Genomic DNA, 25,193 nt, shown 5'->3' on the forward strand with positions numbered 1-25,193 from the left:
GAGAATCACGTGATGATTAAGAACCTCCAATTATATTTCACGTGATGATTAAACAGCCCTAACGCTAACCTAACCTAACCAAAACACAACATAACCTAATCTAACCAAAACAACCTAACCTAATCTAACATAACCAAAACATACATAACCTAACCTAATCCAACTTAACCAAACCTGATCTAATTACACCTCACATAACTCCTGCACGTCACCTTACGCCCTACCAGTCACCTTACACCCTGACACACCCTACACCCTGACACTCGCCCTACACCCTGACCCTACACCCACTAACCCTAAACCCTGACCCTACACCCTGACCCTACACCCTACCACTCACCCTACATACTGACCCTACACCCTGACACTCACCCTACACCCTGACCCTACACCCCGACACTCACTCTGAACATAATCGTGGGGCCAAGAGCGCTGAGTATATCCATCTCCCCGCCGTGGGTCGAGATGACAAGGAAATCAACTTTGGAAGTGTTTAGAGCAGCACGAGCTATTGCCCCGGCGCTGAAGCATTGCACCTCTACTAAGTCCCCCAGCTCACGATCCTGTAGGAGAGGTTACTGGGGTTAGGTTAGGGGGGAGGGAGGGAGGGAGAAAAATAAGAGAGAAGACAAGTAGTAACCTGAGAAAGAGAGAGGGAGAGAGAGAGAGGGTCACTAAAGGTCAGAACACAACACTGGATGGTTATAATATACTCTATTGCCATATATATATTAGTGTACGTTAGTGCTATGTCGGCAAAGTGATATTGTATCAAGTAAACACATATATTGACCTATACAGACAGAAGCATACATACACAATAAATAAACATTCACAAACATTCACACACATATACACACACACCTACGAGTATAATACACACAAGCAAAGACAGAGATACAAAAAATAATATCTCCTACAATCCCTCCCCACCTCCCTCACTGCTGGCTCCTCTCCCCTCTCCCTCACTGCTGGCTCCTCTCCCCTCTCTCAGTCCCTCTTAACCCCCATTCATCCTTCTTTCCCTCTCTCCTCTTCCCCTTACTCCTCACCTTTCATTCTCTTCCTTACCTCATCACCCTTCCTCCTCAACCTTCTCCACTCACTCTCCTCACCACTAGCACCTCCTTCATCACCCCCCCGACAGCCATGACCTCTCCTTACCTCCTTGGACACATACTGAAGGAGTCTGTTGCTGCCTTCCTGTATACGATGAAGAAGAGGCGGCAAGTTACCCGGAGTATGTCGCAACCACAGTGTGTTCTGAGGGAAGGGGAGTTGTTCTGTGGTTACAACTCTATCTTACGTTTAATTACCCCCCAAAAAATAAGTTATAACTCTCAAAATATGGTTTCAGGATTACTATAAGGATAATAAATTGGAAAAACCACATTATGACAATAGATTTACAAAAAATTACCAAGGTTTCAAAACTTACACGCTAGGATAACATTCTGCACACTAAAAGTTTCCAAATTATCAAATGAACTTCAAAATTCACACATTAAGGCTTAAAAATTTATACAATTGATTTCAAAATACTTATACTAGGCTAGATAAGATACTGTACTAAGAATCAGCTTTAAAAACTCTATACATTAGGCAAAGACGATCATTTACTCACCTACCCTAAGCCACCCGACCCCATACTTACCTTCCTGTGGCCTCCGTCAGGGGTGGCGCAGGCGTTGATGGAGTAGGCGGACCTGCCCCCAGCCCTGATCTTCTGGTAATGATAAGGGTTTGGCTCCACCAGTACCCCACGGAACCCCAAGCGCTCCCCGACGAATAGCGACAGCGAGGCGAATTCTCCGTCCTGGGCTCCGATTTCCATATAGGTGCCTGGATTCTTTTGTAAGGGGGGGGCAAGGGAAGAGAGTTAGTTATCTGAAAAAATTAACTGGTTTCGAGGGTTTCTGGTTTCTTTTTGGAGGTTTTCTTGGTTTCTTTTTGGAGGTTTTCTAACTTCCTATGAAAGTTTTCTAGTTTCTTTGAAGGGACCAATTAGCGCCTGAAAAATTAGGTATTCAAAACAACCCGAAAATAATGATAATGGGTGGATGACCTGAAGATTAGAACCCCCACCAGTTTATTTCACATATTGATCAAATACCCAAACGCTACCTGGGGGTGTTAAGTATTGATAGGTTAAGTTGGGTTAGGTAATGGTAGGTCAAATTAAGTTGGGTTAGGGTTGAGTAATATAGTTTTGATTAGGTGTTGGTAGGTTAAGTTGGGTTAGGGTAGGTTAGGTTAGATATAATAGGTTAAGTTAGGGTAGGTTATGTAATGATAGGTTAAGTTAGGGTAGTTAAGTTGGTTTAGATTAGGGTAAGTTAGATAAGGTCAAGGCTAGCATAAGGTCCTAAAAGCCCAACAGACCTTGTATGACTTACCAAATTGAAATCGATCTTTTATTAATGGACGAAAGGGGGTTTCTCCGTACCTTGTAATTCTTGAAGTAATCGTTGATGAACTTGTAGGCCTCAGCCCAGTTGCCTACGGTAGACCAGGGTGGGTTCTCGAGAGGAAAGTCTGGTTTGTAGGACCCCCGGGGAGCAGGTGGGTCTAGCCAGTAGTCCCTGATGTGCTGGATGACGTCCTTGTCGAAGGATTTGAGCGGGCTCTTCAACATCCCCGTCAGACATTCTGTTGGTTTAAAAACAGTGGTTGATGGTAATGTAATTTGTTCCCATTCCCTCCCTCTTTCTTTATCAATCCTGGCAAATATAGTGGGAGTTTGTGCAGTCCTGGGATCCTCTTTGACTCTGTTTCCCTCCTTATATCTCTCCTTCCCTGTTACTCACCGTCTTGGCAGTAGTAGTGTAGACCAGTGCCTGCGCGGAGGGCCAGATTGAGCAAGGCGCAGGAGGAGAGTGCCCCTAGTACCAGGAACTTGACGTATTTCCTCATCACCCATGAAACCATTAGGTCCACTTGGTTTATATCTTGAACCATCTGTGCCGAAGATACTTGGTGAAGTAAGAGTTTTTTTTTATTTTAAGGAACCTTTCTAGAAAGTTTTAGTAATAATCGTTATAAAAAAAAAATATGAAGTTACGGACGGACAAATGGCAACGGAAAATTGACCAAAGAGAACAAAGTGAAAAAACGAATAGATGTTAAAAAGCAATGACGATTCCTCTTACATTTCGGAAATTTCTGACAATGAAGTTATTGTTGACATCTATAATGGTGTTGAAGAAGTCACAAACCAAGAATGGGGTAGTCGTATTCACTACTTTGCAATGTATTCAACTCCAAGACTATCACTAACACTAAAACTGGTGGGATATTCTTATCAGTTCCAGACGACCTATGGATTAACCAAAAGTTTGAGGCTGCAGTTACATCTTGAAGACGACTGAGTTGCTTTCATTTCGTGGTGTGGTGAATGGTGATCTGAGTACATTGCTTCTGATTTCGAATTATCACTAGCTACTGTACTTTTTGATCTGATACTGGAAAGGATTCAGACTAATATTACTACTACTAGCCTATTATTACTACAACACCAACTGCTACTACTACTAGCTTACTAATACTGCAACACCAGCTACTGCTACAAGCTTACTATTACACCAATTACTATTGCTATTAGCTGACTATTACTACAGCAATAATTACTACTAGGGCTATAAACTGTAGTGAATTTATGTACTTGTATATCTCAATAACTTAAATGACAAAAAGAATTAATCACAAATCTGGCAAAGTTCCTTATGGTGTTACGTGTTATAATTTAGCTAGATACTACAGAAGTCAGATAGTGTAATTATGAATGTTTCGTTTGTGACATGATAAATACTTAATATCAGTGGATTATATAAAACGTTGGTTATTGATGAACAGGAGTTACGAGAGAGATTCGCTAGAGACAAATATTTATTGATCTATACATAGGTCAAAGATGTCTATAAAATTGTTCTCAAGTGATTTGGCGAGGAGTTTTCCACTAAAGAAATCGTTCATTTTATATATAATTTGAGCAGAAAACGTGATATTCAACATATTGTAGTAAGCATTAGGAAGAGCTGCACATTACCAGTAATTGTGCACCGTACACCTACACTCAGCGCTCCCATTTGTAGTAAGAAAAATACACTTACCTCATGTGAAGATATTATTCTGCAAAAGGTGATAGTAATTTACGGTAATGGATCAATCTACCACGCTCTTGCACCGTGAGGAAGGAAGGTACTAGGCCAGCCTCCACGAAGGCACGAACGACTACTGGATGTGTGAAGTGAGCCACCCACCAGCTGCCTCCAGAACGATGATCACCACCACTGTACCACTGTAACCTGATATACCTTATAAGTATGTGCTGTATGCGATATTATAATACATACTGACTATTTTTTATCCATGTATTGAAGTGATTCACCAAATTAATCAATGAACAATGCAAGTATCCATAATATTATAGAATAAATTATAAGATAATAATCATCTTTAGTTATAAGAGCCAGGAAACATTATGAGCGTAAATAAGATTACGAATAGGAGGAAGAATTAAAAGGAATTCCTGTATTTTAGGTATGAAATGACATAGCCTCCGATAATTTCAGGAATATCGAAAGAAAAACCAGGCGGGTGTGGCGGTGTGTGGCAACTGATGGTTGACGTGGTAATCATGCCTGCGGTCACCTCAACAGGATAACTGAAATTTATTTCATACATGCTATTGATGTACTGCTTAAAACCCTAAAATAACCTTTGGTATTTCATATACATTTAACAGGGGCTTATTAAGCTTTCTACGGGCTCGTTCTATCAGGAAATCTTTAATTATAATACTGTGCATCAATAGTCACCCAGTATATATACAGTACCTACTCTTATACACACTAATTTATCATTTGCTTTAGTATAAACATAGTATAAGCAACGCGTTAACTACGGTGTCGTTGGAGGAAGTGATATTCTTAGATATATTGGTGGGTGGCAGGTTAAAATACCGCTCTAGCATAAATGTACTGTACAGTACAAGTACACACAGTACTTGTTCATATTCTCAGTTTACACAAGACTAATACCAGAGGGAAGGACATGCGGTGATGTGGAGGAGTGAGGAAAGGTTATGCTGTGTTGTGTAGGAGTGAGGGAAGGACTTGAAGTGTTGTGTAGGAGTGATGAAAGGACATGAAGTGTTGTGTAGGAGTGAGGGAAGGGCTTGCAGGGTTGTGTAGACAAGGGAAGGACTTCTAGTATTGTGTAGGAGTGAGGGAAGGACTTGCAGTGTTGTGTAGAAATGAGGGAAGGACTTGTAGTATTGTGTAGGAGTGAGGGAAGGACTTGGTATGTTGTGTGGAAGTGAGAGAACTTGGTGTGTTGTGTAGGAGTGAGAGAAGGACTTGTAGTATTGTGTAGGAGTTAGGGATAGACTTGTAGTATTGTGTAGGAGTTAGGGATAGACTTGTAGTATTGTGTAGGAGTTAGGGAATGACATCTAGTATTGTGTAGGACTGAGGAAAGGACTTGCAGTGTTGTGTAGAAATGAGGGAAGGACTTCTAGTATTGTGTAGGAGTGAAAGAAAATTTTGTAGTAGTGTGTAGGAGTGAGGGAAGGACTTGCAATATTATGTAGGAGTGAGGGAAGGGCTTCTAGTATTGTGTAGGAGTGAGGGAAGGACTTGCAGTGTTGTGTAGAAATGAGGGAAGGACTTCTAGTATTGTGTAGGAGTGAGGAAAGGACTTGCAGTGTTGTGTAGGAATGAAAGAAGGACTTGCAAGATTGTGTAGGAGTGAGGGAAGGACTTGCAGGGTTGTGAAGGAGTGTGAGAAGAACTTATCTATCCACATACTAACTTTGGTTAATAGCCATCTTAATAGCAGTATTATCTGTCTATCCACATACTAGCTTTGGTTAATAGCCATCTTAATAGCAGTATTTTCTGTCCGAGCCACGGCATCACAACTCCTGTACACACGGCGGAGAGCTACACTACCGCCTCCTCCTCCCTGGACCCCACAGTACAACAACACAACTTGTTATCACCTTACCTTCACTCAACTGCTAATAACCACAACGTAGAGTCCTGGAAGTCCTCACGACGCCACAAACACGAGGAAATCCACAAACAGCAAACGTAAAACATGGAAATAGCGATCAAATACTGTATGACCACACACACCCATGTTGCCACCACCACTGCTGTACCTCTAATGATCACTGGCGATTGGCGAACCCGAGGTGCTTCGATTCATTAATTCATTGGTTCGCTTTACTGATTCACATGAAAATAATCGACTGGACGGAAAGAACACCATACACGATTGGTCCGTCATCTATGATCTCATTAGTTTTCTTAAATCACTTCTATCCACCATTAGCTAAAATAAAACTGATAATTATTAACGAAAGATAGTCATGAGTTTCGATGGCAAGTACTGGGCAAAGAACTGGCTCCAGAATGTATCTGCACCTGCGCCAGTGTTGGTCAAGTCTGGTCTTGAATGAGCTCACTCTCGGTGCTGTCACACTCTCTGGCAGAGTGTGCCAAGAGTTGACAAACTCAGAAAAAGTTTGCCTCGACAATTTTCCGAACTTGTGGCTTCTTCAACCATACGCTGTGAGCACCCGCTGTGAATTTTGAAGTTCATTTGATAATTTGGAAACTTTTAGTGTGCAAAATGTTATCCTAGCGTGTAAGTTTTGAAACCTTGATCATTTTTTGTAAATCTATTGTCATAATGTGATTTTTCCAATTTATTATCGTTATAGTAATCCTGAAACCATATATTGAGAGTTATAACTTATTTTTGGGGGTAATTAAACGTAAGATAGAGTTGTAACCACAGAACACCTCCCCTTCCCTCAGAACACACTGTGGTTGCGACATACTCCGGGTAACTTGCCGCCTCTTCTTCATCGTATACAGGAAGGCAGCAACAGACTCCTTCAGTATGTGTCCAAGGAGGTAAGGAGAGGTCATGGCTGTCGGGGGTGATGAAGGAGGTGCTAGTGGTGAGGAGGAGTGAGTGGAGAAGGTTGAGGAGGAAGGGTGATGAGGTAAGGAAGAGAATGAAAGGTGAGGAGTAAGGGGAAGAGGAGAGAGGGAAAGAAGGATGAATGGGGGTTAAGAGGGACTGAGAGAGGGAGAGGAGCCAGCAGTGAGGGAGGTGGGGAGGGGGCCAGCAGTGAGGGAGGTGGGGAGGGATTGAAGGAGATATTATTTTTGTATCTCTGTCTTTGCTTGTGTGTATTATACTCGTAGGTGTGTGTGTATATGTGTGTGAATGTTTGTGAATGTTTATTTATTGTGTATGTATGCTTCTGTCTGTATAGGTCAATATATGTGTTTACTTGATACAATATCACTTTGTCGACATAGCACTAACGTACACTAATATATATATATATATGGCAATAGAGTATATTATAACCATCCAGTGTTGTGTTCTGACCTTTAGTGACCCTCTCTCTCTCTCCCTCTCTCTCAAAATACCTGGGGGACTCAGGTAAAGGTACAGTACTTGTCTCCATCTCTCTCTCTTTCTTTCTTTTTCTCCCTCCCTCCCTCCCCCTAACCTAACCCCAGTAACCTCTCCTACAGGATCGTGAGCTGGGAGACTTAGTAGAGGTGCAATGCTTCAGCGCCGGGGCAATAGCTCGTGCTGCTCTGAACACTTCCAAAGTTGATTTTCTTGTCATCTCGACCCACGGCGGGGAGATGGATATACTCAGCGCTCTTGGCCCCACGATTATGTTCAGAGTGAGTGTCGGGGTGTAGGGTCAGGGCATAGGGTGAGTGTCAGGGTGTAGGGTCAGTATGTAGGGTGAGTGGTAGGGTGTAGGGTCAGGGTGTAGGGTCAGTATGTAGGGTGAGTGGTAGGGTGTAGGGTCAGGGTGTAGGGTCAGTATGTAGGGTGAGTGGTAGGGTGTAGGGTCAGGGTGTAGGGTCAGGGTTTAGGGTGAGTGGTAGGGTGTAGGGCGAGTGTCAGGGTGTAGGGTGTGTCAGGGTGTAAGGTGACTGGTAGGGCGTAAGGTGACGTGCAGGAGTTATGTGAGGTGTAATTAGATCAGGCTTGGTTAAGTTGGATTAGGTTAGGTTATGTATGTTTTGGTTATGTTAGATTAGGTTAGGTTGTTTGGTTAGATTAGGTTATGTTGTGTTTTGGTTAGGTTAGGTTAGCGTTAGGGCTGTTTAATCATCACGTGAAATATAATTGGAGGTTCTTAATCATCACGTGATTCTCCCCGTCTTCCCGTAGATGATCGTGGTGGTGGTGCCGTTAGCTACCAAGCAGGAATATGATGAGCTGGATGCTGCTGCTAAGTCGAGAGGCCTGATAACAGCGTTCAACAAGAACAACTGCAACTTATCGTGTGTTTTACTACTCTCAGCTTCCTCCGACTGGCTCTCAGGGACTCCATAAACTTGTATGTTGTTCCTGTGCTGGACACGTTCCCATTATTCTTCCTCTCCCCTAACAGTAGGTCTGCTAGTTGCCATCTCTTCGACACACTTCTTCAGAGTCTCTAGCTGCTGAAGAACCGGTTCTGATCCTGCATTACTCTCCGTGGCCCTGCTAAGGATTGAGCGTAACTCCTCTTCACTACCACCTCCATTCTATCGGCTACTTCCTCAGTCTTAGCAAGGATCTCTTCCCCAACTTGTTCAAGTTTGGCAACCAGCAAGGAACCAGCTTCATCTATTTTCGTCCCAAGGAAACTAGTTCCCTTATGGCTTGCAATCTCCTCTTTCACCTTGACTATGCACTATGCAGTCAAGGCAATACTAGCAACAGCCTTCATGCCTTACCGCATTCTGTAACGTCCTTAACGTTGCATTGCTGAGGCTCGCACAATCTATATCCGAAGTCGCCCCGCAGTAATTGCATGTGAGCAAACTTCCTGGTGCCGCTTCAGCCCCTGATTCCATACCCCTCACGGTTGTTGTTGTTTAGGAGGGGGGGGGGGGTGGAGGTGCAAATTCTGTACATATCTACTCAGCCTTAAGCCTACCATCTTCAAGCCTCAGGTCCAATACTCCTACTCGCATTTTTAATTTAGACTTTGCATAGCGGTAAAATGCCTTTGGGTTTGACTTGACCTCGCTTGCAACCAGCCTCTGGAACTCCTTTTCAGCCCTTCAATCTGACTTTACTTGGTTCCTGGCTCCTGCATACATCCTCCTGTCCTGCTCATCGCTTGACCTAACCCACGCGTCTCCTTGTATTCCTAGAGGCACTGGGTTTGGTCTTGGGTACATATTTCTCGATCAAATGGATCACTTTCCTAGCTATGATATTCATCGTAGTGTCTTATGCCTTAGTGAGTGCATACACATTCTGGAACCAGTACATAGCCAGTACTTGAGAACAGTGAATAAAAGAGATGTAACCAACTGCCCAAGCAGCTAACAAGCAGATGAGTGGTGTAGAGGATAGAGTACTACTGTAAACCAAAAATTTGTAGGAAAATAGGAAATACAGTAATATTTCCGTTTGCCAGAATCCCTCAAACCTGGAAGTCTCTGATAGCCGGAATTGAAATTTTCTCGGAAAATCGTTCCCAAAGCCAGAATTTTCCAGAAAATTCTGGCTTTGGGAACGATTTTTTGAGGGCCACATTTTCCGGAAAATTCTGCGAAAATTATCCCGCTACCCGGAAAATTCTGGGTATGGGGGAGTTTTTATCTTGGTTTGAGAGATGAAAATCAGGTGCATTTTCTGGAAATTCCGGGGATGAGGGATTTTTTCGGGCTTTGAGAGAGTCGTCTCGTTATCCGGAAATCTCTCATTCCCATAAGTGCTCTGCACCAATTGTTCTAGCTAACGGGGATATCACTGTACTACAAATCTTCAAAAAATATATTTATTTCAGAATAATTCATCATGGAATACATCGTGGTAAATACTGTACAGTATTAGAATACAGTATTTGAAGAGTCGTAAATTTCAAAAGATTTTACAATACTATGTAATTCTGAACGTTACATACATTTTGACTATTTATTGAGCTTTACAAAATACCGGACAATTTAGTTGACACAAGTTCCCTGCTTCATCCTAATAATTTATATACTTGTATCTCTACTGATATATATCTGAGCTGTACAGTTGCAACCAAAATTCCATAACACTTTTGGCAATACACTTGTACTGTACAGTATCTGGCATTTACTTATGGGTAATATAATTATTGTACTGTACATGTGATTGATTTGTAGATGATGATGTTGCTTTTCATTATAAATTACTATAGTATGTTAAAATAACCAATAGAAAATAAATATAAACCCCTGTAGTACTGCATAAAGAAAATGTGGGCATAGTACTGCATCTCAATCTCCTTACCTATATAACTACTGTATCAAGGAGATGCCAGACACATGCTCTCTATTGTACTACCAAAAAATATCCAGAAAATTTTCTCTCCAACTGTATATATTAAAAACAAAATATGTAATTACTTCATACCTTCCATTTGTTATACAATAAAAGTATCTTACCTCACACAGTTACTTTATTAATAGATTGATAATGTAATGTTCTTTGACAATATAAATGTGGCATACTAATCCAACAAAGAATAAACCAACCACTCAAATGGCTAGTAAGCTGATAAGTTTTAAAAAAGCTAATAGTTATAATAATAATAGTAATAATAATAGCTTTAATATCTGTTGCTACTAATGCCCAGTACATAAGACATACTGTACTGTACTGAGGACCAATACAAAATTCTCATGAAATGGTTCAGGCATTATTATTTGACATCCAACAATAATTAGCACTGACTGGAGAAGAATTACCAGTACTAAAGAGAGAGAGACATGCAGAATATGTAGGCACTTTCCTGTGCAAAAGCTATGGCCTGTACCGAGATTTTAAAAGCTATGTATAGTGGCAGATTCTGGGAAAGATGGGCAGCTTCATCCAGTCCCAAATATTAAAGCTCAATTGGCTCTATGGTGACCACTGGGAGAGATAGATGAACTGGGTTTGAGTCCTTGACACTACTGGATCACCAAATGCCACAAAAAATATTGATTCTCCAATCTTATGAGGCCACGGTTACTGAATAGCACTTTGTGAACTATGTTAACAGCTAAGACACACCTGACACTGCTCTCTTAATGTTAACAACTGTCACAAGAGAAGCATCAATACATGATCTACAGGGAGGTTCTCAAGAGGTCTTACACAAAATATCAATGATGCTGATCTTTGATTATTGAGTAGAAGCTGACCGCTGGATACATGATAGACCAAAGTACTGTACAGTAATTGGGATTTTATAAATTAGTTACTATCTGTACATGTGAGTTCAGAGTTTTATAATGGCAGTTTCCTGAAATATTTGCAAATATAGTGGTAAAAATGAATTTATTTTCTGCTTTTGTTGACAGTATCCCTCTAACACTTTCTGGACACGGGATTGAACTCGTGTCTTAAGTGTTGAACCTCTTAGTGTTACCGTGATAATGGTGCCCTATTTTTTTAAATTGACTATATAATGAAAATTAATAATGATAAAGTACAATGCAAGTAATCCTTGTGAATGTATCAGCAACTTGTCCTTCACCGGTAGTGTCACACTCTACACAAAATTCCTATGTCCAGTGTACAGTAATTATATTGTAATTCCTTTTGCAGGATCCATTACATCAGAAACCTTAAGAACTATATATCACTGGTCAACAGAAAAAACTGGCAGACTGAGTTAATTTGCACTCACTGATCTTTTATACAGCACCAAAGTTCTTGATAAATCTAGTCCTAAAAGTAAAAATAAAGATGCACTGTTGTCTCAGTTCACAAACCTCAGTATCTACAAGATTCAGTCACATACTGTACTGTACTAAAGTTCCAGAAAGAATTCCACCTGCAGGGTATTTTTGTTTACGAGTATTGTACGTATTTATCTATCGTCCTGACCATCCTCCAATGATGCACCTGGGTCATATACTGAACATACTAAGTATATCTATACATATTATATCTTTCATGTACTGGTACTCTTTTGAAATGACCTGGAAAATGAAGGGTTAATTTTGAAGATAATTTAATAACTAAGTTTACAGCTTGTTGACTGAAGTAATTTACTCACCAATAGTGGCTGGGAGATTCATCTTACTGTTATTCTGCTTCCCTATTGCAACAGTTAACAATAAAGAAAAGGGAGACTAGAAGTAACTGCCTCACAATAAGAGAGCAGGAGGCCTGGCAAGTAGGGATGACACAACAGTGGGCAATACATCTACTTTGTCAGTTTGGATGGTTTCCAGGACCACCCCATTAGTTCCAGCTGACCTCCACTCCCCATTTGGAGGAAGTGGGGTTGTTAAGTCACTAAGATGTGGGCATGGGAATAAAATGCTTGCTGACTACAATAACTAATGCCAGTTGGAGCATAGGAGGTAGTGATCTGAAAGTGCTCTACATGCTAATGAGATACACTGCCACAGAAGGGGAAGTCAACATACTACAGTATAATACAAGACTGACATTAATTCAGATTCCTGGACCTCTATAGTTAATAACCACAGCATCAAAATAATAAAATTTTATCACAGAGTTACAGAAGAGTAAGTTTTGTCACAGGAACTGGCAAATGGCACACTACTGCTTGTTAGTATCACCTTTAAAACAAACAATGAATAAATGGACCAACTCTATGACCATCCCATCCACTAATGTTATACAGTTCCCCGAGTCCTGTCACTGAAAAGAGTGAAAGCACTTCTCGAGAGACCCAGTGGAAAGTGTCAAGTCATAAATACATCTTCATAAACTACATTAGCCATATACAGTATAAAAGTTTGACACATGTGCCCAATATCATCATTACAGTAGTAGATTAATAAAGGACCACACTAACACCACAAGAAGTCATCTCTTAAAGGCAACAATAAGACAGATTGTTTAAAGTCTCACTACACAAAATCACAGGAGGGGCTGATAAATAAATAACTACATAATCTGTTATTTTCCGCAGAAGGACACAACATCACCCAAGACCACAAAACAAGAGGAGGAACTGAAGATTACAAAGAAGGGTACAGCACAGTAAACCTTTATGTATGTTGTATCCAAAACAAAACACAATGTACAGGGTATTGCATTTTTAAAGAGTACAGTACAATATTGTATGCCATTAATACTGTATTGTCAATTTTAACTAGCAGTCCGACCAATAAAATATTAATAAATAGCCGTGTTAAACCAAAAACAGTGTTACAGAAATAATAAATAATATCAATCATCAATAACAATGTTCCTACACAAAACTGACTAAACATTATTATATTACAGATAAATAGAAACAAGATTAACATAACAATGCAGAGCAAGTAAACCATATCTTTCAATAATTACCAAAACTTAACAAGTCACATTCTTAAAACTTACACTGCAGTATTTCCTCTAAAACAAACTTATGACATGACGACAACTTATAAGACTTTTTAACAAGGTTTCTGGACAACAGTTACAACTCTCCATGACATTTGAGTATTTTTCCAGTTGACAGATGGGACCATGTGAAGATTAGCCTTCTAGCTTATTTCACTTTAAGCTTAATCACCCTAAAATTAACTTAACCAAGCCTAACCTACCCTAAAATAACATGATATAACATAACATATATTCTAACCTAATCTAGCCAAACATGAGCAAACTTAACAACATAACCTAATAGTCTAACCTACCCTAACATAACATGATATAACATAACATATATTCTAACCTAATCTAGCCAAACATGAGCAAACTTAACACCATAACCTAATAGTCTAACCTATCTTAACAATACATCACAATATATAACCTAATCTAACCTCAACACCCAGGTAGCATTAAGGTGTTTAATCATCAGGGGAAATATGCTGGATGGGGTGTTGAGGAGGCGGGTAGTGGCAATTATCTCCAGGTGTACAGTACAGTAACTAATGTGACACAGTAATCAAAGCACAGTACATCGACCTGATAATGACCTCATACGGTATCTTAGGTTCATAATCATTATTTTTTTGGCATCTATTTAATTTACTAATGTTTATCGAGTATTGGCTGGTAAATGAATCAATGCCATACGTTTTCACCTATAAATTATTGCAATATATGAAATCTGATTATAGTAAATGCTTAAAAAATAAAAAAATAAATTGGCAGTGAGCTTACCAGTATGAGTTGTTAAGGGTGTCCAAAATGGGAATAGTTTAGATGGAAGGTTATATGTACTGTCATACATGGTAAAGTTCATCATTCTCACAGCAAATAACACCACTCTCACTTCATGAGTGTCCTACAACTCGTAAAGAATGCACGCACGCACACGTCAGGGAGAGAGAGAACAACCCAAGATCCACTGACTCTCACTCAGTCTCACAGGAATAACAATTTTCACAAAAGTTCCACATCTTCTTGCAAAGAAAACTACCGCCAAATATTTCCTACATTTCTAGTTATTCTGTAAACTGAGAAACCAAAAAGAGAGAATCAACAATACTATAATATCAACATTGGGCAAATACAGTATATTCATTACTTATCCCTGGTGAAAGTACTCATCTGCAATTTTAAGCTAGTACAGTACCAATGTAATGTTTATATACAGTATATGTACAGGTACTATAACTCTTGCCTCATGAGACAAGTTTTCTTTGTGACAAGGATTTCAAATAATCATTCGTGAAATATATCTGGTTAAACAAGACGACTATAAAACAGTATATACAATACATATAAAAGAAAGTAGGTCATTTCACAACCCCAACACATAATTCAGATGAGAATATAAGATTGCTACATTGCTACACTTTGTACAGAGATATGTCGGACTATATTGTCAAACCTCAGAAAGATTTTAACCATCAATAGCATTAACATGAACTACAGCCTGACCGTCTGTTTCATCTTGGCTGTTGCGTACTTGTTGCAAGATAGACTGCAGGAGCTTGGGATCCATGTCATGAGTGGCTACTACCTGTGGTCCAGCCATCAAGTAGTCCTTCAGGTAGTCTGGGTGAACCTCCACCACAGAATAAGCTGCTTGTTGCTCTCCGTGTGCCAGTATATCAGTATCCATGGTTATGGCAGTGTGTTCATCCTCCTCCACTGTGGCCTGTTCGTTTACCTCCATGGCAGTTTCATGGACATTAGAAAACATGGATTTTTCGACCCCCTCCACTTCTTCCATGCTCTCCATGTTCTCAACAGCCTCTACATTTTCTAAAGAGTCCATTGCCTCAATCTGAGACACATCCAATATGTCGTGAGCCTTGGCCAAATGTTTTATTAGAGTGGTTCGCTGGGTGTAGCCTCTCTGACATATAGAACACTTATATGGGTGTGACCCAGTATGGAGTGTGACATGTCGTTCAAGCTGCAGCTGTGTAGAGAAGCCCTTGCTGCACACTGAACACAGGAAGGGGTACTCTCCCGTGTGACGCATCTTGTGATTAAGAAGATTAACTTTACTCCGGAAAGGCTTGTGACAAACGTCACACTTGTGGGGACGTTCTCCCGTGTGTTTGATTTTGTGAACGGCAACTTCAAACTTCTGAGCAAAACGCTTCCCGCACACATCACAGGCATGCGGCTTAACTTCTCTGTGCCTGTATTTGTGTTTTGTCAAATACTGTTTCTTAGCAAAAGATTTACCACAATCATCACATCTAAAAGGCTTTTCCACAACCCTCTCCTCCTCCTCCTCCCGCTCGTCCATCTTCTCGTGCACCATTATCACCTCGGGCGGCGGCACGTGTTCCACTTCGGCTTCTTCTTGCTCTGGGTCCGGTGCCTCTGTAAGCTCAGAATATGGTGTATTGGCTGCTTCTGGGAACACTAAGAGAGGCTGAGAGCCATCTACCAAAAACTGCTGTTGACTATTGTCAACTAAGAGCTGTTGAGTGGAGTCCATAGCCTCACCCACTTCTCCCACAGTCTCAAACACATACAAGTGGTGAGAGTTGTCTGCTGTTGTTACACTTTCTACTCCTGGATTCATCATCATCATGCCTTGCATATGACTCGCTTTATGTTGGTTCAGAAGTTCTGGACTATAAAAACTCTCGTCGCACTCGTCACACCTTAGAGCATTTACGTCCTGGACGGGATGCGAGCGCTCGTGACGCTTCAGGTTGGAAGAGCTACGGAATTCTTTATCACACTGACTACACTTGAAGGGCATTTCTCCTGTGTGAATTAAATGATGATTCTTGAGGGCAAGTCTGGATGCCAATTGCTTTCCGCAATAAGTACACGGAAAGTTGCGTTGACGTGAATGGACATTGTGATGCGTGTAAAGGTATTTCTTCTTATCAAACACTCTTCCGCACACCTCACACATGTAGAGATGAGCTTCAACACTACCGTCTGTCTCAAGGCCCATGACAGCATTCTGATATTGTTGTTGAAAGTGATGAAACTGTCGATGTTTTTCTAGATGATGTTCTCGCCTAAATTTGTGGTTGCAAACATCACATTTAAACATCTCTTCACGAATATGGTCCCGCATATGCAGATTAAGGCTGCCATTATTTATGAAGGTCTTCCCACAGTTACCACACTTAAATGGTCTTTCTCCAGTATGAATTCTCATGTGTATTTTGACAGATTCATAATTAGCAAAATATTTGCCACAAGTTTCACATTGGTATGGTTTTTCTCCACTGTGCATTCTCTTATGCTTTAACAGACGGCCGCTCTGTGAGCATCTGTAATCACACATATCGCACTTATATGGTTTCTCACCGCTGTGAATTCGTTTATGAGTATTGTAATTACCGCTTGTAGAAAAGCTTTTGCCACACTCACACTTGAATGGTTTGTCATCAATGTGCTTCTTCTTGTGCATGATAAATAGTGATCGTTTGTGGAAGTTTCGTCCACAAACATCGCACGTAAACATGAAGGAATGCATGACCTTGTGTCGAATGATATCACTCTTGTGCACAAACAACTTATTACACAACCCACACTTCAAAAGCGGAGTACCCGAGTGTAAGAGTTTGTGGCGGACAAAGTGACTCTTGTGCGCAAAATCTATGCCGCATTCATCGCACTTGAGAACTGCAGGAAGTGTACTGCCGGTTATTATCTCCCCTCCGTCCTCGCCTTCTTCGGGAATAAAAGGCAACTCGGGGCCTGGACGGAGAGCTTCACGCAAGTGCACGTGGGAGTGCCTAATTAAGGTCAGCTTTGTGGCAAAAGCTTTCTTGCAAATGTCACACTTCCAACTCTTGACTCCTTTATGGGTCAGTTTATGCTTCTGCAGGTACCTCTTCTCACGGAATGTACGGTGACACACGTCACACTTGTACGACGCCGACAGTTTGTGTGTTAGTTTGTGTGTGAGGAGCAAGACGTAAGATGAGAAGTTCTTACCACAGTATTCACAACCGTGTTGACCGTCTCCTCTGGCATCTCCGTACACTTCTCCGCCGCCTCTGTTCTCTTGTTTTACGCTGTGGCACTGTTCTAACAGCTGTTGCTCCTCAGTTTCCGACGTCTCTGCCAGGCGAGATTTCACCGACTGGCCGGCATCTCCGTGGCTGTCGAGGTGATAACTAAGAAGGGCTGGAGTGAAGAAAGTTTTACCACACAACTCACACTTGTTCTGATTTTTAAGTCTGTGAGTCCATAACTTGTGTCTGACCAGGGCTGCACTCTGTCGAAAACTCTTTAAGCAAATGTCACACTTAAATGGCCGTTCTCCAGTGTGAACTAAAACATGCTTATCTAAGGCAGACTTTAATGGAAAACCAGCACCACAAAGTTCACATTTGTAACTCTTTTCGTGCGTGTGGGCTCTGTGATGCCGTACAAACTCCTGATGTTTTCTGAAGCTCTTTCCACATACAGGACACACAAATGGAAATTCCTCAGTTGGTATTGTGTGTATCATTGACTGTTGTTCTTCAAAAAGATGGAGTTGTTTATGCTGCTCCAATTGTTGATCTGTAGCACAACCTACACTACACACATCACAGTACACTTCCTGATCACCAGTGTGGGAGTTAGTGTAGTGATCGCACAACACATCAACGTCTGTGAAGGATTCCTCACAAATACCACACTTGAATGGATTAACAGGAAACTTACTCTCAAGTGTCTCTGATTGCTTAGGTTCATCATATAATTCTGAGGTTTTTGGAGCATATCCTTCATTAAGCTGTTCTTGAAGCTGTTCAACAATGGACACTTCACTTGGGAATGATTTTACAACAGATTCATTTTCCTCTTTGACAAGAATGCCATCCCCATGTACAGTGGACATGTGTTTTGTCAAAGTTCTTTTATAGGTGAAGTTGGCCTGGCACACAGTGCACTTAAGCTCATTGTCAAGTCCTTCAACAGGATTGCTAGATCTCTTGTGAACTTTCCTGTGGCGGTTGAGGCCACTACTGGTAACAAAACCTAAACTACAAATGTCACAAATAAATGGTCGATTTGAAGTATGTGTCTTCATGTGAGTGTAGAGTGTGTCTCGGTGAGCAAAAGTGCGACTACACACTGAGCACTTGAACTGGTGACTGTCTTCATGAATGGCCAAGTGTTTCTTCAGTTGTGATGCCTGAGCAAATGCTTTTAAACAGTGATGACACCTATGTGGTCTCTCTCCTGTGTGAGTGAGTATGTGGGTCTTGAGATGGGAGGGGTCAACAAAACCTTTGCCGCAGTAATCACAACGGTGCGGCCTCTCTAGGCCGTGCACTCTGTGATGAGCCTCCAGTGCAGTGTGAGACGTACAAGTCTTGCCACACTGGTTACACTCAAACGGTCGAAGATCGTGTTTCTGACGAAGATGACGAATATAATCACGTTTAAACTGGATGACGTCCCCACATTCTTCACACTTGTGGCAGTCTACATTACCATCATCTGAAATATAAGTTTACACAGATTAATGAAAGCTTTATATACTGTATGCATTCATTTAGTAGCAACCAAGCACACCAGCTGCTCTGTGACATCAGTGGAAAGAGAATTAAGGAAAAGTTCAAACAAAGAGGGTGTTCCCTTTCCCACCACCTGTTCTCTCCAAGGTCACACCAGTATTCTGATACACTTTTTCACAAACTTAACTATCCTATCAATTAGAATCTACTTTCACATTATCCCCCTCAAAGAAAAAATTAAACCAAGATGAATAAAAAAAAAATAAGTAAGAGGAATGGAGATGTGTATGACCTTCATAAACTTAAGACACCAGGAAGCACAACTTTTTCAGAGTGTCTATAACATATACATTATACATGTCAGAAGAGGATGTGTTGGTCTGGTTAACTTATTTATGAAGAAACTGTAACTTATTAGCAATAAAAATTAATCATATACAAAACATTAGACAGTGTATGATGTTAGGAAACACATATGAAGGAGACTTACAGTACAGAGTTACAGTGTTAACAAGGCATCAATAAGGATTAGAATAAAGGATAAAAAATACAGGTTTAGACCCATGAAACCCATTATCTGGGGTAAGGATAAAAGATAAAAGGTAAATATAAACAAAACAATATTGCTTGAAGCACCTTGTCAAGTGTGAACATATGAGCCAATACTGAGATCTGAGGCATCGTGTAAATGGAGAAAAAAATAAGACTAACTTCACTTGAGATTCGTATCTGGAGAGGAACAACTTTGTTCTCGGAATTTCATTAATGAAATGAATTTTAAAATTAATCTGTCACCAAAACATACAAAACCTGGGCTAGCTGTCAGGCAGTGTTAAATAAGATAATACAGTAACTACACTGTACCTGTTCCATGTTCTAAAGGTATTGATAAGGTACAAAATCCATTACAATTACAGTTAATGCCTTTAAATTATGTTGCTTCAAATAACACATAGGTATATTATGTAAATATATTTACTCGAGACAGATTAAAAAATACAATATACAAAATATAATCTTACCAGTTGGAAGCTCAATGTCCTCTTCTGTCTGAGTACCTTCTGCAGGAGGAGAATAAAGGTGAACACAAACACATACTGTATAACATTTAGAGAAAATAAATTAACCCCCAAATTTTCTTCTCAGCAGGGCAGCACTAATTACTGCAGAGTATGAAGAACACAGGTGGTGATAACTATCCAGACATTTGACAGTGACAGAGAGAAGAGTAAGTGTAACTATAAGCCAAACAGTTACCACAAGTGACCTTGACTTTGGACTTCAAGATCAGTAGGGCTTTAATCCTTGTATTTGTACTCAGAAAATGGGAGCTCAAGTTATCTTAAAGAAGGTAATGTATTATGGAAGGATGGAGAGACAGATGATTGGGTGAGTGTTGTATACTCCTCTCCCTTAGCATCTGTTTGAGTGGGAATAATGATGAGACTGATCGAGTAAAGTAATCTCTAAGATCATCCACACAGGTGGAAAAATGAGAATAACACACAGTACAGTATATAGACAACAAGAACTTCAGCCAATTTTCCAAGAATGGAAAAGGATTTTGGAGAGAAGAAATGAAGAAACATGAGAACATCTGAAGTAACAGATTAATTGAACTGAAAAGGATTGGGGACACAGATGTCAAGAAGAAGATGTACTGATGGAACTAATTTTTGGGCAAAAGAAGACTCTCAGGGTAATGTAATAATAGAATGAATTGATATAAAGAAAACTTGAGGCATCAGGAAAATATTCTACAGCTGCCTCTATGGTGTGATATCAGGTACAGTACTATTACTCACAGAATGACAAAATGTTATGAAAGCCGATTCAATTTTGGCTAATTCTATTGCTATTGTGTAATGTCCAGCCAAGAAATAGTTACTAATATAAATGTGCTGACTAAAGAGATGTAAGAAAGTGGGACACCAATATCTTAAGCTATACTGTATATACACAAATAGAGAGAAGAGACAAGTGAGACAGTTGGCTGACCAGTAGTAGTGTGGTCTTGGAAGTCATCTTGCTGCTGAGCTGCAGGAGGAGGTGGTAACATTGTGATGACCACTTCTCCCGTTTCTGGCCTCTGGAATGTGATGAGCAGGTTGTGCTTCTCTGCTTCTGTTAAGTCTCCCTCTGTCATGCTGGTGACCAAGTCCCTGGCAGTAACTTGTGTCATGTGGGAGGCATCTAGTGGTCCTCCCAGTAAGTGCTGCTCAGTGCCTGGCTCCACCTTTATCACGGGTGGAGGCGGCCAGTGCTTCCTTGGTCGCCCTGTTACCAAAATTGTATATAAATACTGTGACAATTTAAATTTTTGTACAAAGTAATAATTCTTTATCAGTTAGAAGGAATAATGACAAAAAGGTTAAATAATACAGTAAAGTACTGTACAGTAATTACATAAGTATTCAGGAATAAATCTACCATGTCATTCTAAATCTCAAGTAACTCAACTGAACACCATACAGAATATATTTGTTCTTCAATTAATTTCTTTTTATTTTATTTTTTTCACACCATCACCATTATCAAGCGAACACAAGATTGAAATTATGTTCCTGTGTTATATTACTGGAAGAAGAGAATTAGCTCTATTTCTTTTTATAGATGTAGGTTTTCTTCTATTACAGGATGAGGCTAACAGCAATCTCACTTGAATGAAAAGTTAATGGCAGTAACTACAATTCTTCAGTAACTTTTTTAGCATAGCAAGAACACCAGATCCCTTACAGTATACAGTATATCATCTTAAAATAGTGCAAGTAACTTATGAATCACAAAAAGAAATAGATGAAAGAGGTAGAGAAATAAATAAAGAAGTGATTTAGAGATACTGTACAGAGAAGAAAGGTGTGGAAGGATATATATGAACAAAACACCAGTGGCTTAGGTCAGTTCAAAGTACTGTAAATAAAGGCGTCATCTCCAGGTTAAAGTTAAGGGTTGACCGTTTGTTCCCGAGGTATAAAAAACCCAAGTTACAGTACAATACCTCTTTTGCCTGGTCCAGATGTCCCTCTTGTTTTGGGTGGTGGTGGTGGGCGGCGGTACGTGAGGTAGTCTGGGGAGATGTCTTCCTCCTCACCCATGGAGAAGTCATCATCATCATTCTCTCTCTTCTTTAAGGCCTGGATCATTTTCTCATACCTGTAATTATAAAATAATTTTTAATCCTGACTTATTAAAACTATTTGAGGAGACGTTTTAGAAACAAAAATGAAAAACCATTATCATTGTTATCAGATCCTATGAAAATGTGACATTCAACAATAACTTTACATTCATGTTTCATTAACACTCACAGCTGTAGGGGAAAACACTTGGTAAAGAAAATATCTATAGTAAAATTTAACAAAACATTATGATTGCCTACCAGAGGGTTCAAACACATAACATCTCATCCGTTTCTCATGGCAAGATACACATACGTCGAAGCCCTGGACCCGAGTGGTAGTCTTTACACGGGCATCAGGGGATAACAAGCCTGACCGCGCATGTAAGTGGCCATTAGCTGAACATAACAAAAGTGCCACAGTAAGTAACTATGTATTAATATGAAAGAATCATGCTCGTTTACCTCGCTCCTCTTCGTCTGGGAGGTAGTTTCCTCCTGTTGGGATCTACTTCCTCCTCTTTCTTTATTTCAATATCTATTGGCTCCTGCTTCAGGGCGCCCATCTCTAACACCCTCAACTCCTGCAGTCCATCACTGCCCTCCTCACCTGCCAACTCTATTGTCGGAACTGTTTCTACTAGTTCGTTCTCTGCAAATGTTAAAAGTTGCTAAATGATCACAGCCAATTTTATTCATGTTCAGTAAGTGTCATTTAGTTATACAGGTTATCCCTTGTTTAACTTGCTTTCATTTAGCAAGACTTTGTTTAGTGCATTTTAAGACCAGTCTTTCTAATAAGTACCTTTTTAAATTAGTGCCCAGTCGCTAGAACAATTCTTGATTCAGAGTAATATTGTGAACAGTAAATGGTGCCAGTACTCCCTAATGTGGGTTAAGTGCATTCATGGGACATATCATATGGTTACCAGGTGGCACTGTAGCGTTGTTTTGTGTAAATACCAGCGAACTGTAAACAACACTGGCCAAAAATTCTTCAGTTACGAACACAAGCTGGTCAAGTCCGTCAGTGGCTTTGATAATCATTTAAATATAAAGATGATGGAAACCTTACACTTCAAATTCTGGTTCATTGTCAATAAATGTTGATGGAAATATTTGAAAATATTCATACAAAAACCCTCTATTCACAAGCCATATAATGTGTCTTTGAGAATGTTACATTTCAATTTAATAAGGAAGTTGCAATTACTGATAAAACTAAATGACCAATTAAGTTTGTAGAGCTTAACAGACCTTGGTGATCCAGTTCTCCGTCCAGTCTAGTGTCGGGTCCGGTGTGAATCATACGAGCGCCGTGGGGCCCCTCGAGCAGGGTCTCCACCTGTGTGGTCACAATCATTATATTATCACTGCTGTAAATATCATATTCTCTCACACACTCATACTGGCTTATGTTTCTTGTTACATTAAGAACTCCTATCATACTATGGTTTAATGTAAATTGTAAATACTGTAAACTCCAACTACTAACACTAAACCGTTACATTTACAGAGAAAATAAAAAATATATATACAGTGTATACCTTTTTGGGCCTTCCAGGTCTCCTTCCCGAAGATGATATGACATAAGTCCCTCTTGGGCGGCCACGACCTCTCTTTTTACGCCGTCCACGGCGAGACATAACTGGAGTTGGTGGATCTATATTTGACAGAATAAACTCCTCATCTTCTGGTGGACCCTTGACCAGGACAGCTGATGCTGGTGAACCACCAGGCAGTGTCATGTCCACCACGATGCCCTCACTTGTCGAGTCCTCCAGCTTGATAAAGCCATCCAAGTGATGGTCTCCTGATGTCTCAGCCAGCAGTATGGAGTCCCCTGGAACTTCCTTCTTTAACAGTGAAACAGTTTTGGCAATCTGTTCCTTATCTACTTTAACCTCTGCCCTAGAGACAGAGGGAGGTCTGCCACGTCCTCCTCCTCTGCCTCTCCTTCCATAACGCTGATGTGGTCGTACGGGCACCGGAACCTTTCTGGCCCGAGAACTTTTTGACCCGTACGCATCGGAGTCGCCGGAACCTTTGATGCTGAGAATTAAAGATTTACTTTCCCTTAACTTTTTTAAGTCTTCTGGTCGGGGCAGGACAGTTACCATCCGGTTTCCAATCTTCTGCACAAAACCCTGTGCCGATATAGCCAGCGGACCGGAGCCGATCAGTTTACGGGGCTGGTGACTAGAGTTCTGCTTCCCCGACACGTGGCTGCTCGTCTTAAACACAAATGGTTTTGTACTTGAGGAATTATGAGGCCTGGATGTTGAGATTGGAACATGAATTTGTGAAGCAGATGATAGTTCATTGTGGTCATTCTGAATGGTGGACTGAGAAGTTATAACACTAAATGTCCCACTGGCAGTGGTAGGCACAGCTGAGGACTGAAGCACAGAAAGTACCCGACTGTGGGACACATCTGCGCCGCCGACCGAAGCAATGTTATCCGAGTCCACCGGCGAGGTTAACGTAATGGAGTCTCCGCCGGTCTCTCCCACCAGTGGTAACTGTAGGTGGCCGAGGCCCTGTAGTATGGAGACCCCGGTGCCGTCGTTCAGGAAAGAGAGCGGCAGAGTTATGGTGTGTGTCGACCCAGACTGGTCACTTGCCGGGATCTGTATTAACTGTTCCCCCAAGATGGCCGACGGAGACCCGTCCGCCGTATCCTCCGCGGCCGTTAAATAAGTGATGGACTGACCTCCCTCGCCGCCGGTCATGGTCACCCCAGAGTGGCCGTGTTGCTGGTCCAGCAGGGCGAGCTGTTCTCCGGTATCGTCTGCGGTCACGACGGTGATGGGTCCTTCTCCGGTGAAGTCTTGTTGCAGCACCATGCCCGCTTCACCTCCCAACTCCCCTTGATCCAACCCCAGCTCGCCGTGCACTCCGGGAAGCTCCACAAAATTGACCAGACTTCCATCTGATGTTCTGAGTAAGGGCAGAGCAGACTGGGGGTACACCACGGTGACCGCGTGCCCTGACTCATCTGTTGTGACATAATGTACCTCATCCTGTAGACTTGTATGATCTATGGAGTGTGCACCATCGTGGGTCATCATGGAGGTGACCTTGAGTGTGTCGTTTTCTCCGTCCATCGTGTCCACCACGCCAACACCGTCATCATCAGCCTCCACCAGGTGGTGAGATGTGACTCCATTAACACCTGCAAACAATATTATTGTTATCATCAGTTTTTACAGAACTAATAA

At 41.0% G+C, this 25,193-nt stretch overlaps 3 protein-coding genes across 3 annotated transcripts in view; 1 reads left to right on the forward strand and 2 right to left on the reverse strand.

The window, feature by feature from the left end:
• The window catches only part of LOC121880158, an 11,957-nt gene extending 7,680 nt beyond the window's left edge, over nt 1-4,277 (reverse strand). The window contains exons 1-6 of the mRNA XM_042387258.1: nt 4,110-4,277; nt 2,808-2,958; nt 2,447-2,649; nt 1,655-1,849; nt 1,165-1,263; nt 405-563 (exon numbers count right to left, since the gene is read on the reverse strand). Of these exons, the coding sequence (XP_042243192.1) occupies nt 405-563; nt 1,165-1,263; nt 1,655-1,849; nt 2,447-2,649; nt 2,808-2,958 (807 nt within the window). The 5' untranslated portion in view covers nt 4,110-4,277. The remainder of the gene's footprint in view (nt 1-404; nt 564-1,164; nt 1,264-1,654; nt 1,850-2,446; nt 2,650-2,807; nt 2,959-4,109) is intronic.
• LOC121880109 lies at nt 3,120-8,612 on the forward strand. Its single transcript, XM_042387166.1, has 4 exons — nt 3,120-3,287; nt 6,825-6,923; nt 7,560-7,718; nt 8,218-8,612. The coding sequence occupies exons 1-4, from the start codon at nt 3,120-3,122 to the stop codon at nt 8,380-8,382; spliced, it is 591 nt and encodes a 196-aa protein (XP_042243100.1). The 3' UTR covers nt 8,383-8,612.
• Nucleotides 8,613-9,805: 1,193 nt separating this feature from the next.
• Nucleotides 9,806-25,147, reverse strand: LOC121880002 (zinc finger protein Xfin-like; the record flags this gene model as incomplete). The annotated part of the gene is given in 7 exon segments (XM_042386897.1): nt 9,806-18,837; nt 19,877-19,915; nt 20,853-21,131; nt 21,853-22,007; nt 22,438-22,624; nt 23,230-23,317; nt 23,520-25,147. Coding segments are annotated over 7 exon segments (6,395 nt in total), but the record flags the coding sequence as incomplete, so codon positions are not given.
• Between the last annotated feature and the right edge of the window lie 46 nt (nt 25,148-25,193).

The sequence above is a fragment of the Homarus americanus genome, unplaced genomic scaffold, assembly GCF_018991925.1.
Source record: "Homarus americanus isolate GMGI-L3 unplaced genomic scaffold, GMGI_Hamer_2.0 scaffold30108, whole genome shotgun sequence".
Lineage (NCBI taxonomy): Eukaryota > Metazoa > Arthropoda > Malacostraca > Decapoda > Nephropidae > Homarus > Homarus americanus.

Coding starts and splice junctions, on each gene's coding strand:
- LOC121880109 (XM_042387166.1), top strand. CDS start 3,120: ATGTTAAAAAGCAATGACGATTCCTCTTACATTTCGGAAATTTCTGAC. Junction 3,288..6,824: donor TATCACTAACACTAAAACTG/GTGGGATATTCT, acceptor CCCTTCCCTCAG/AACACACTGTGGTTGCGACA. Junction 6,924..7,559: donor TTCAGTATGTGTCCAAGGAG/GTAAGGAGAGGT, acceptor CCTCTCCTACAG/GATCGTGAGCTGGGAGACTT.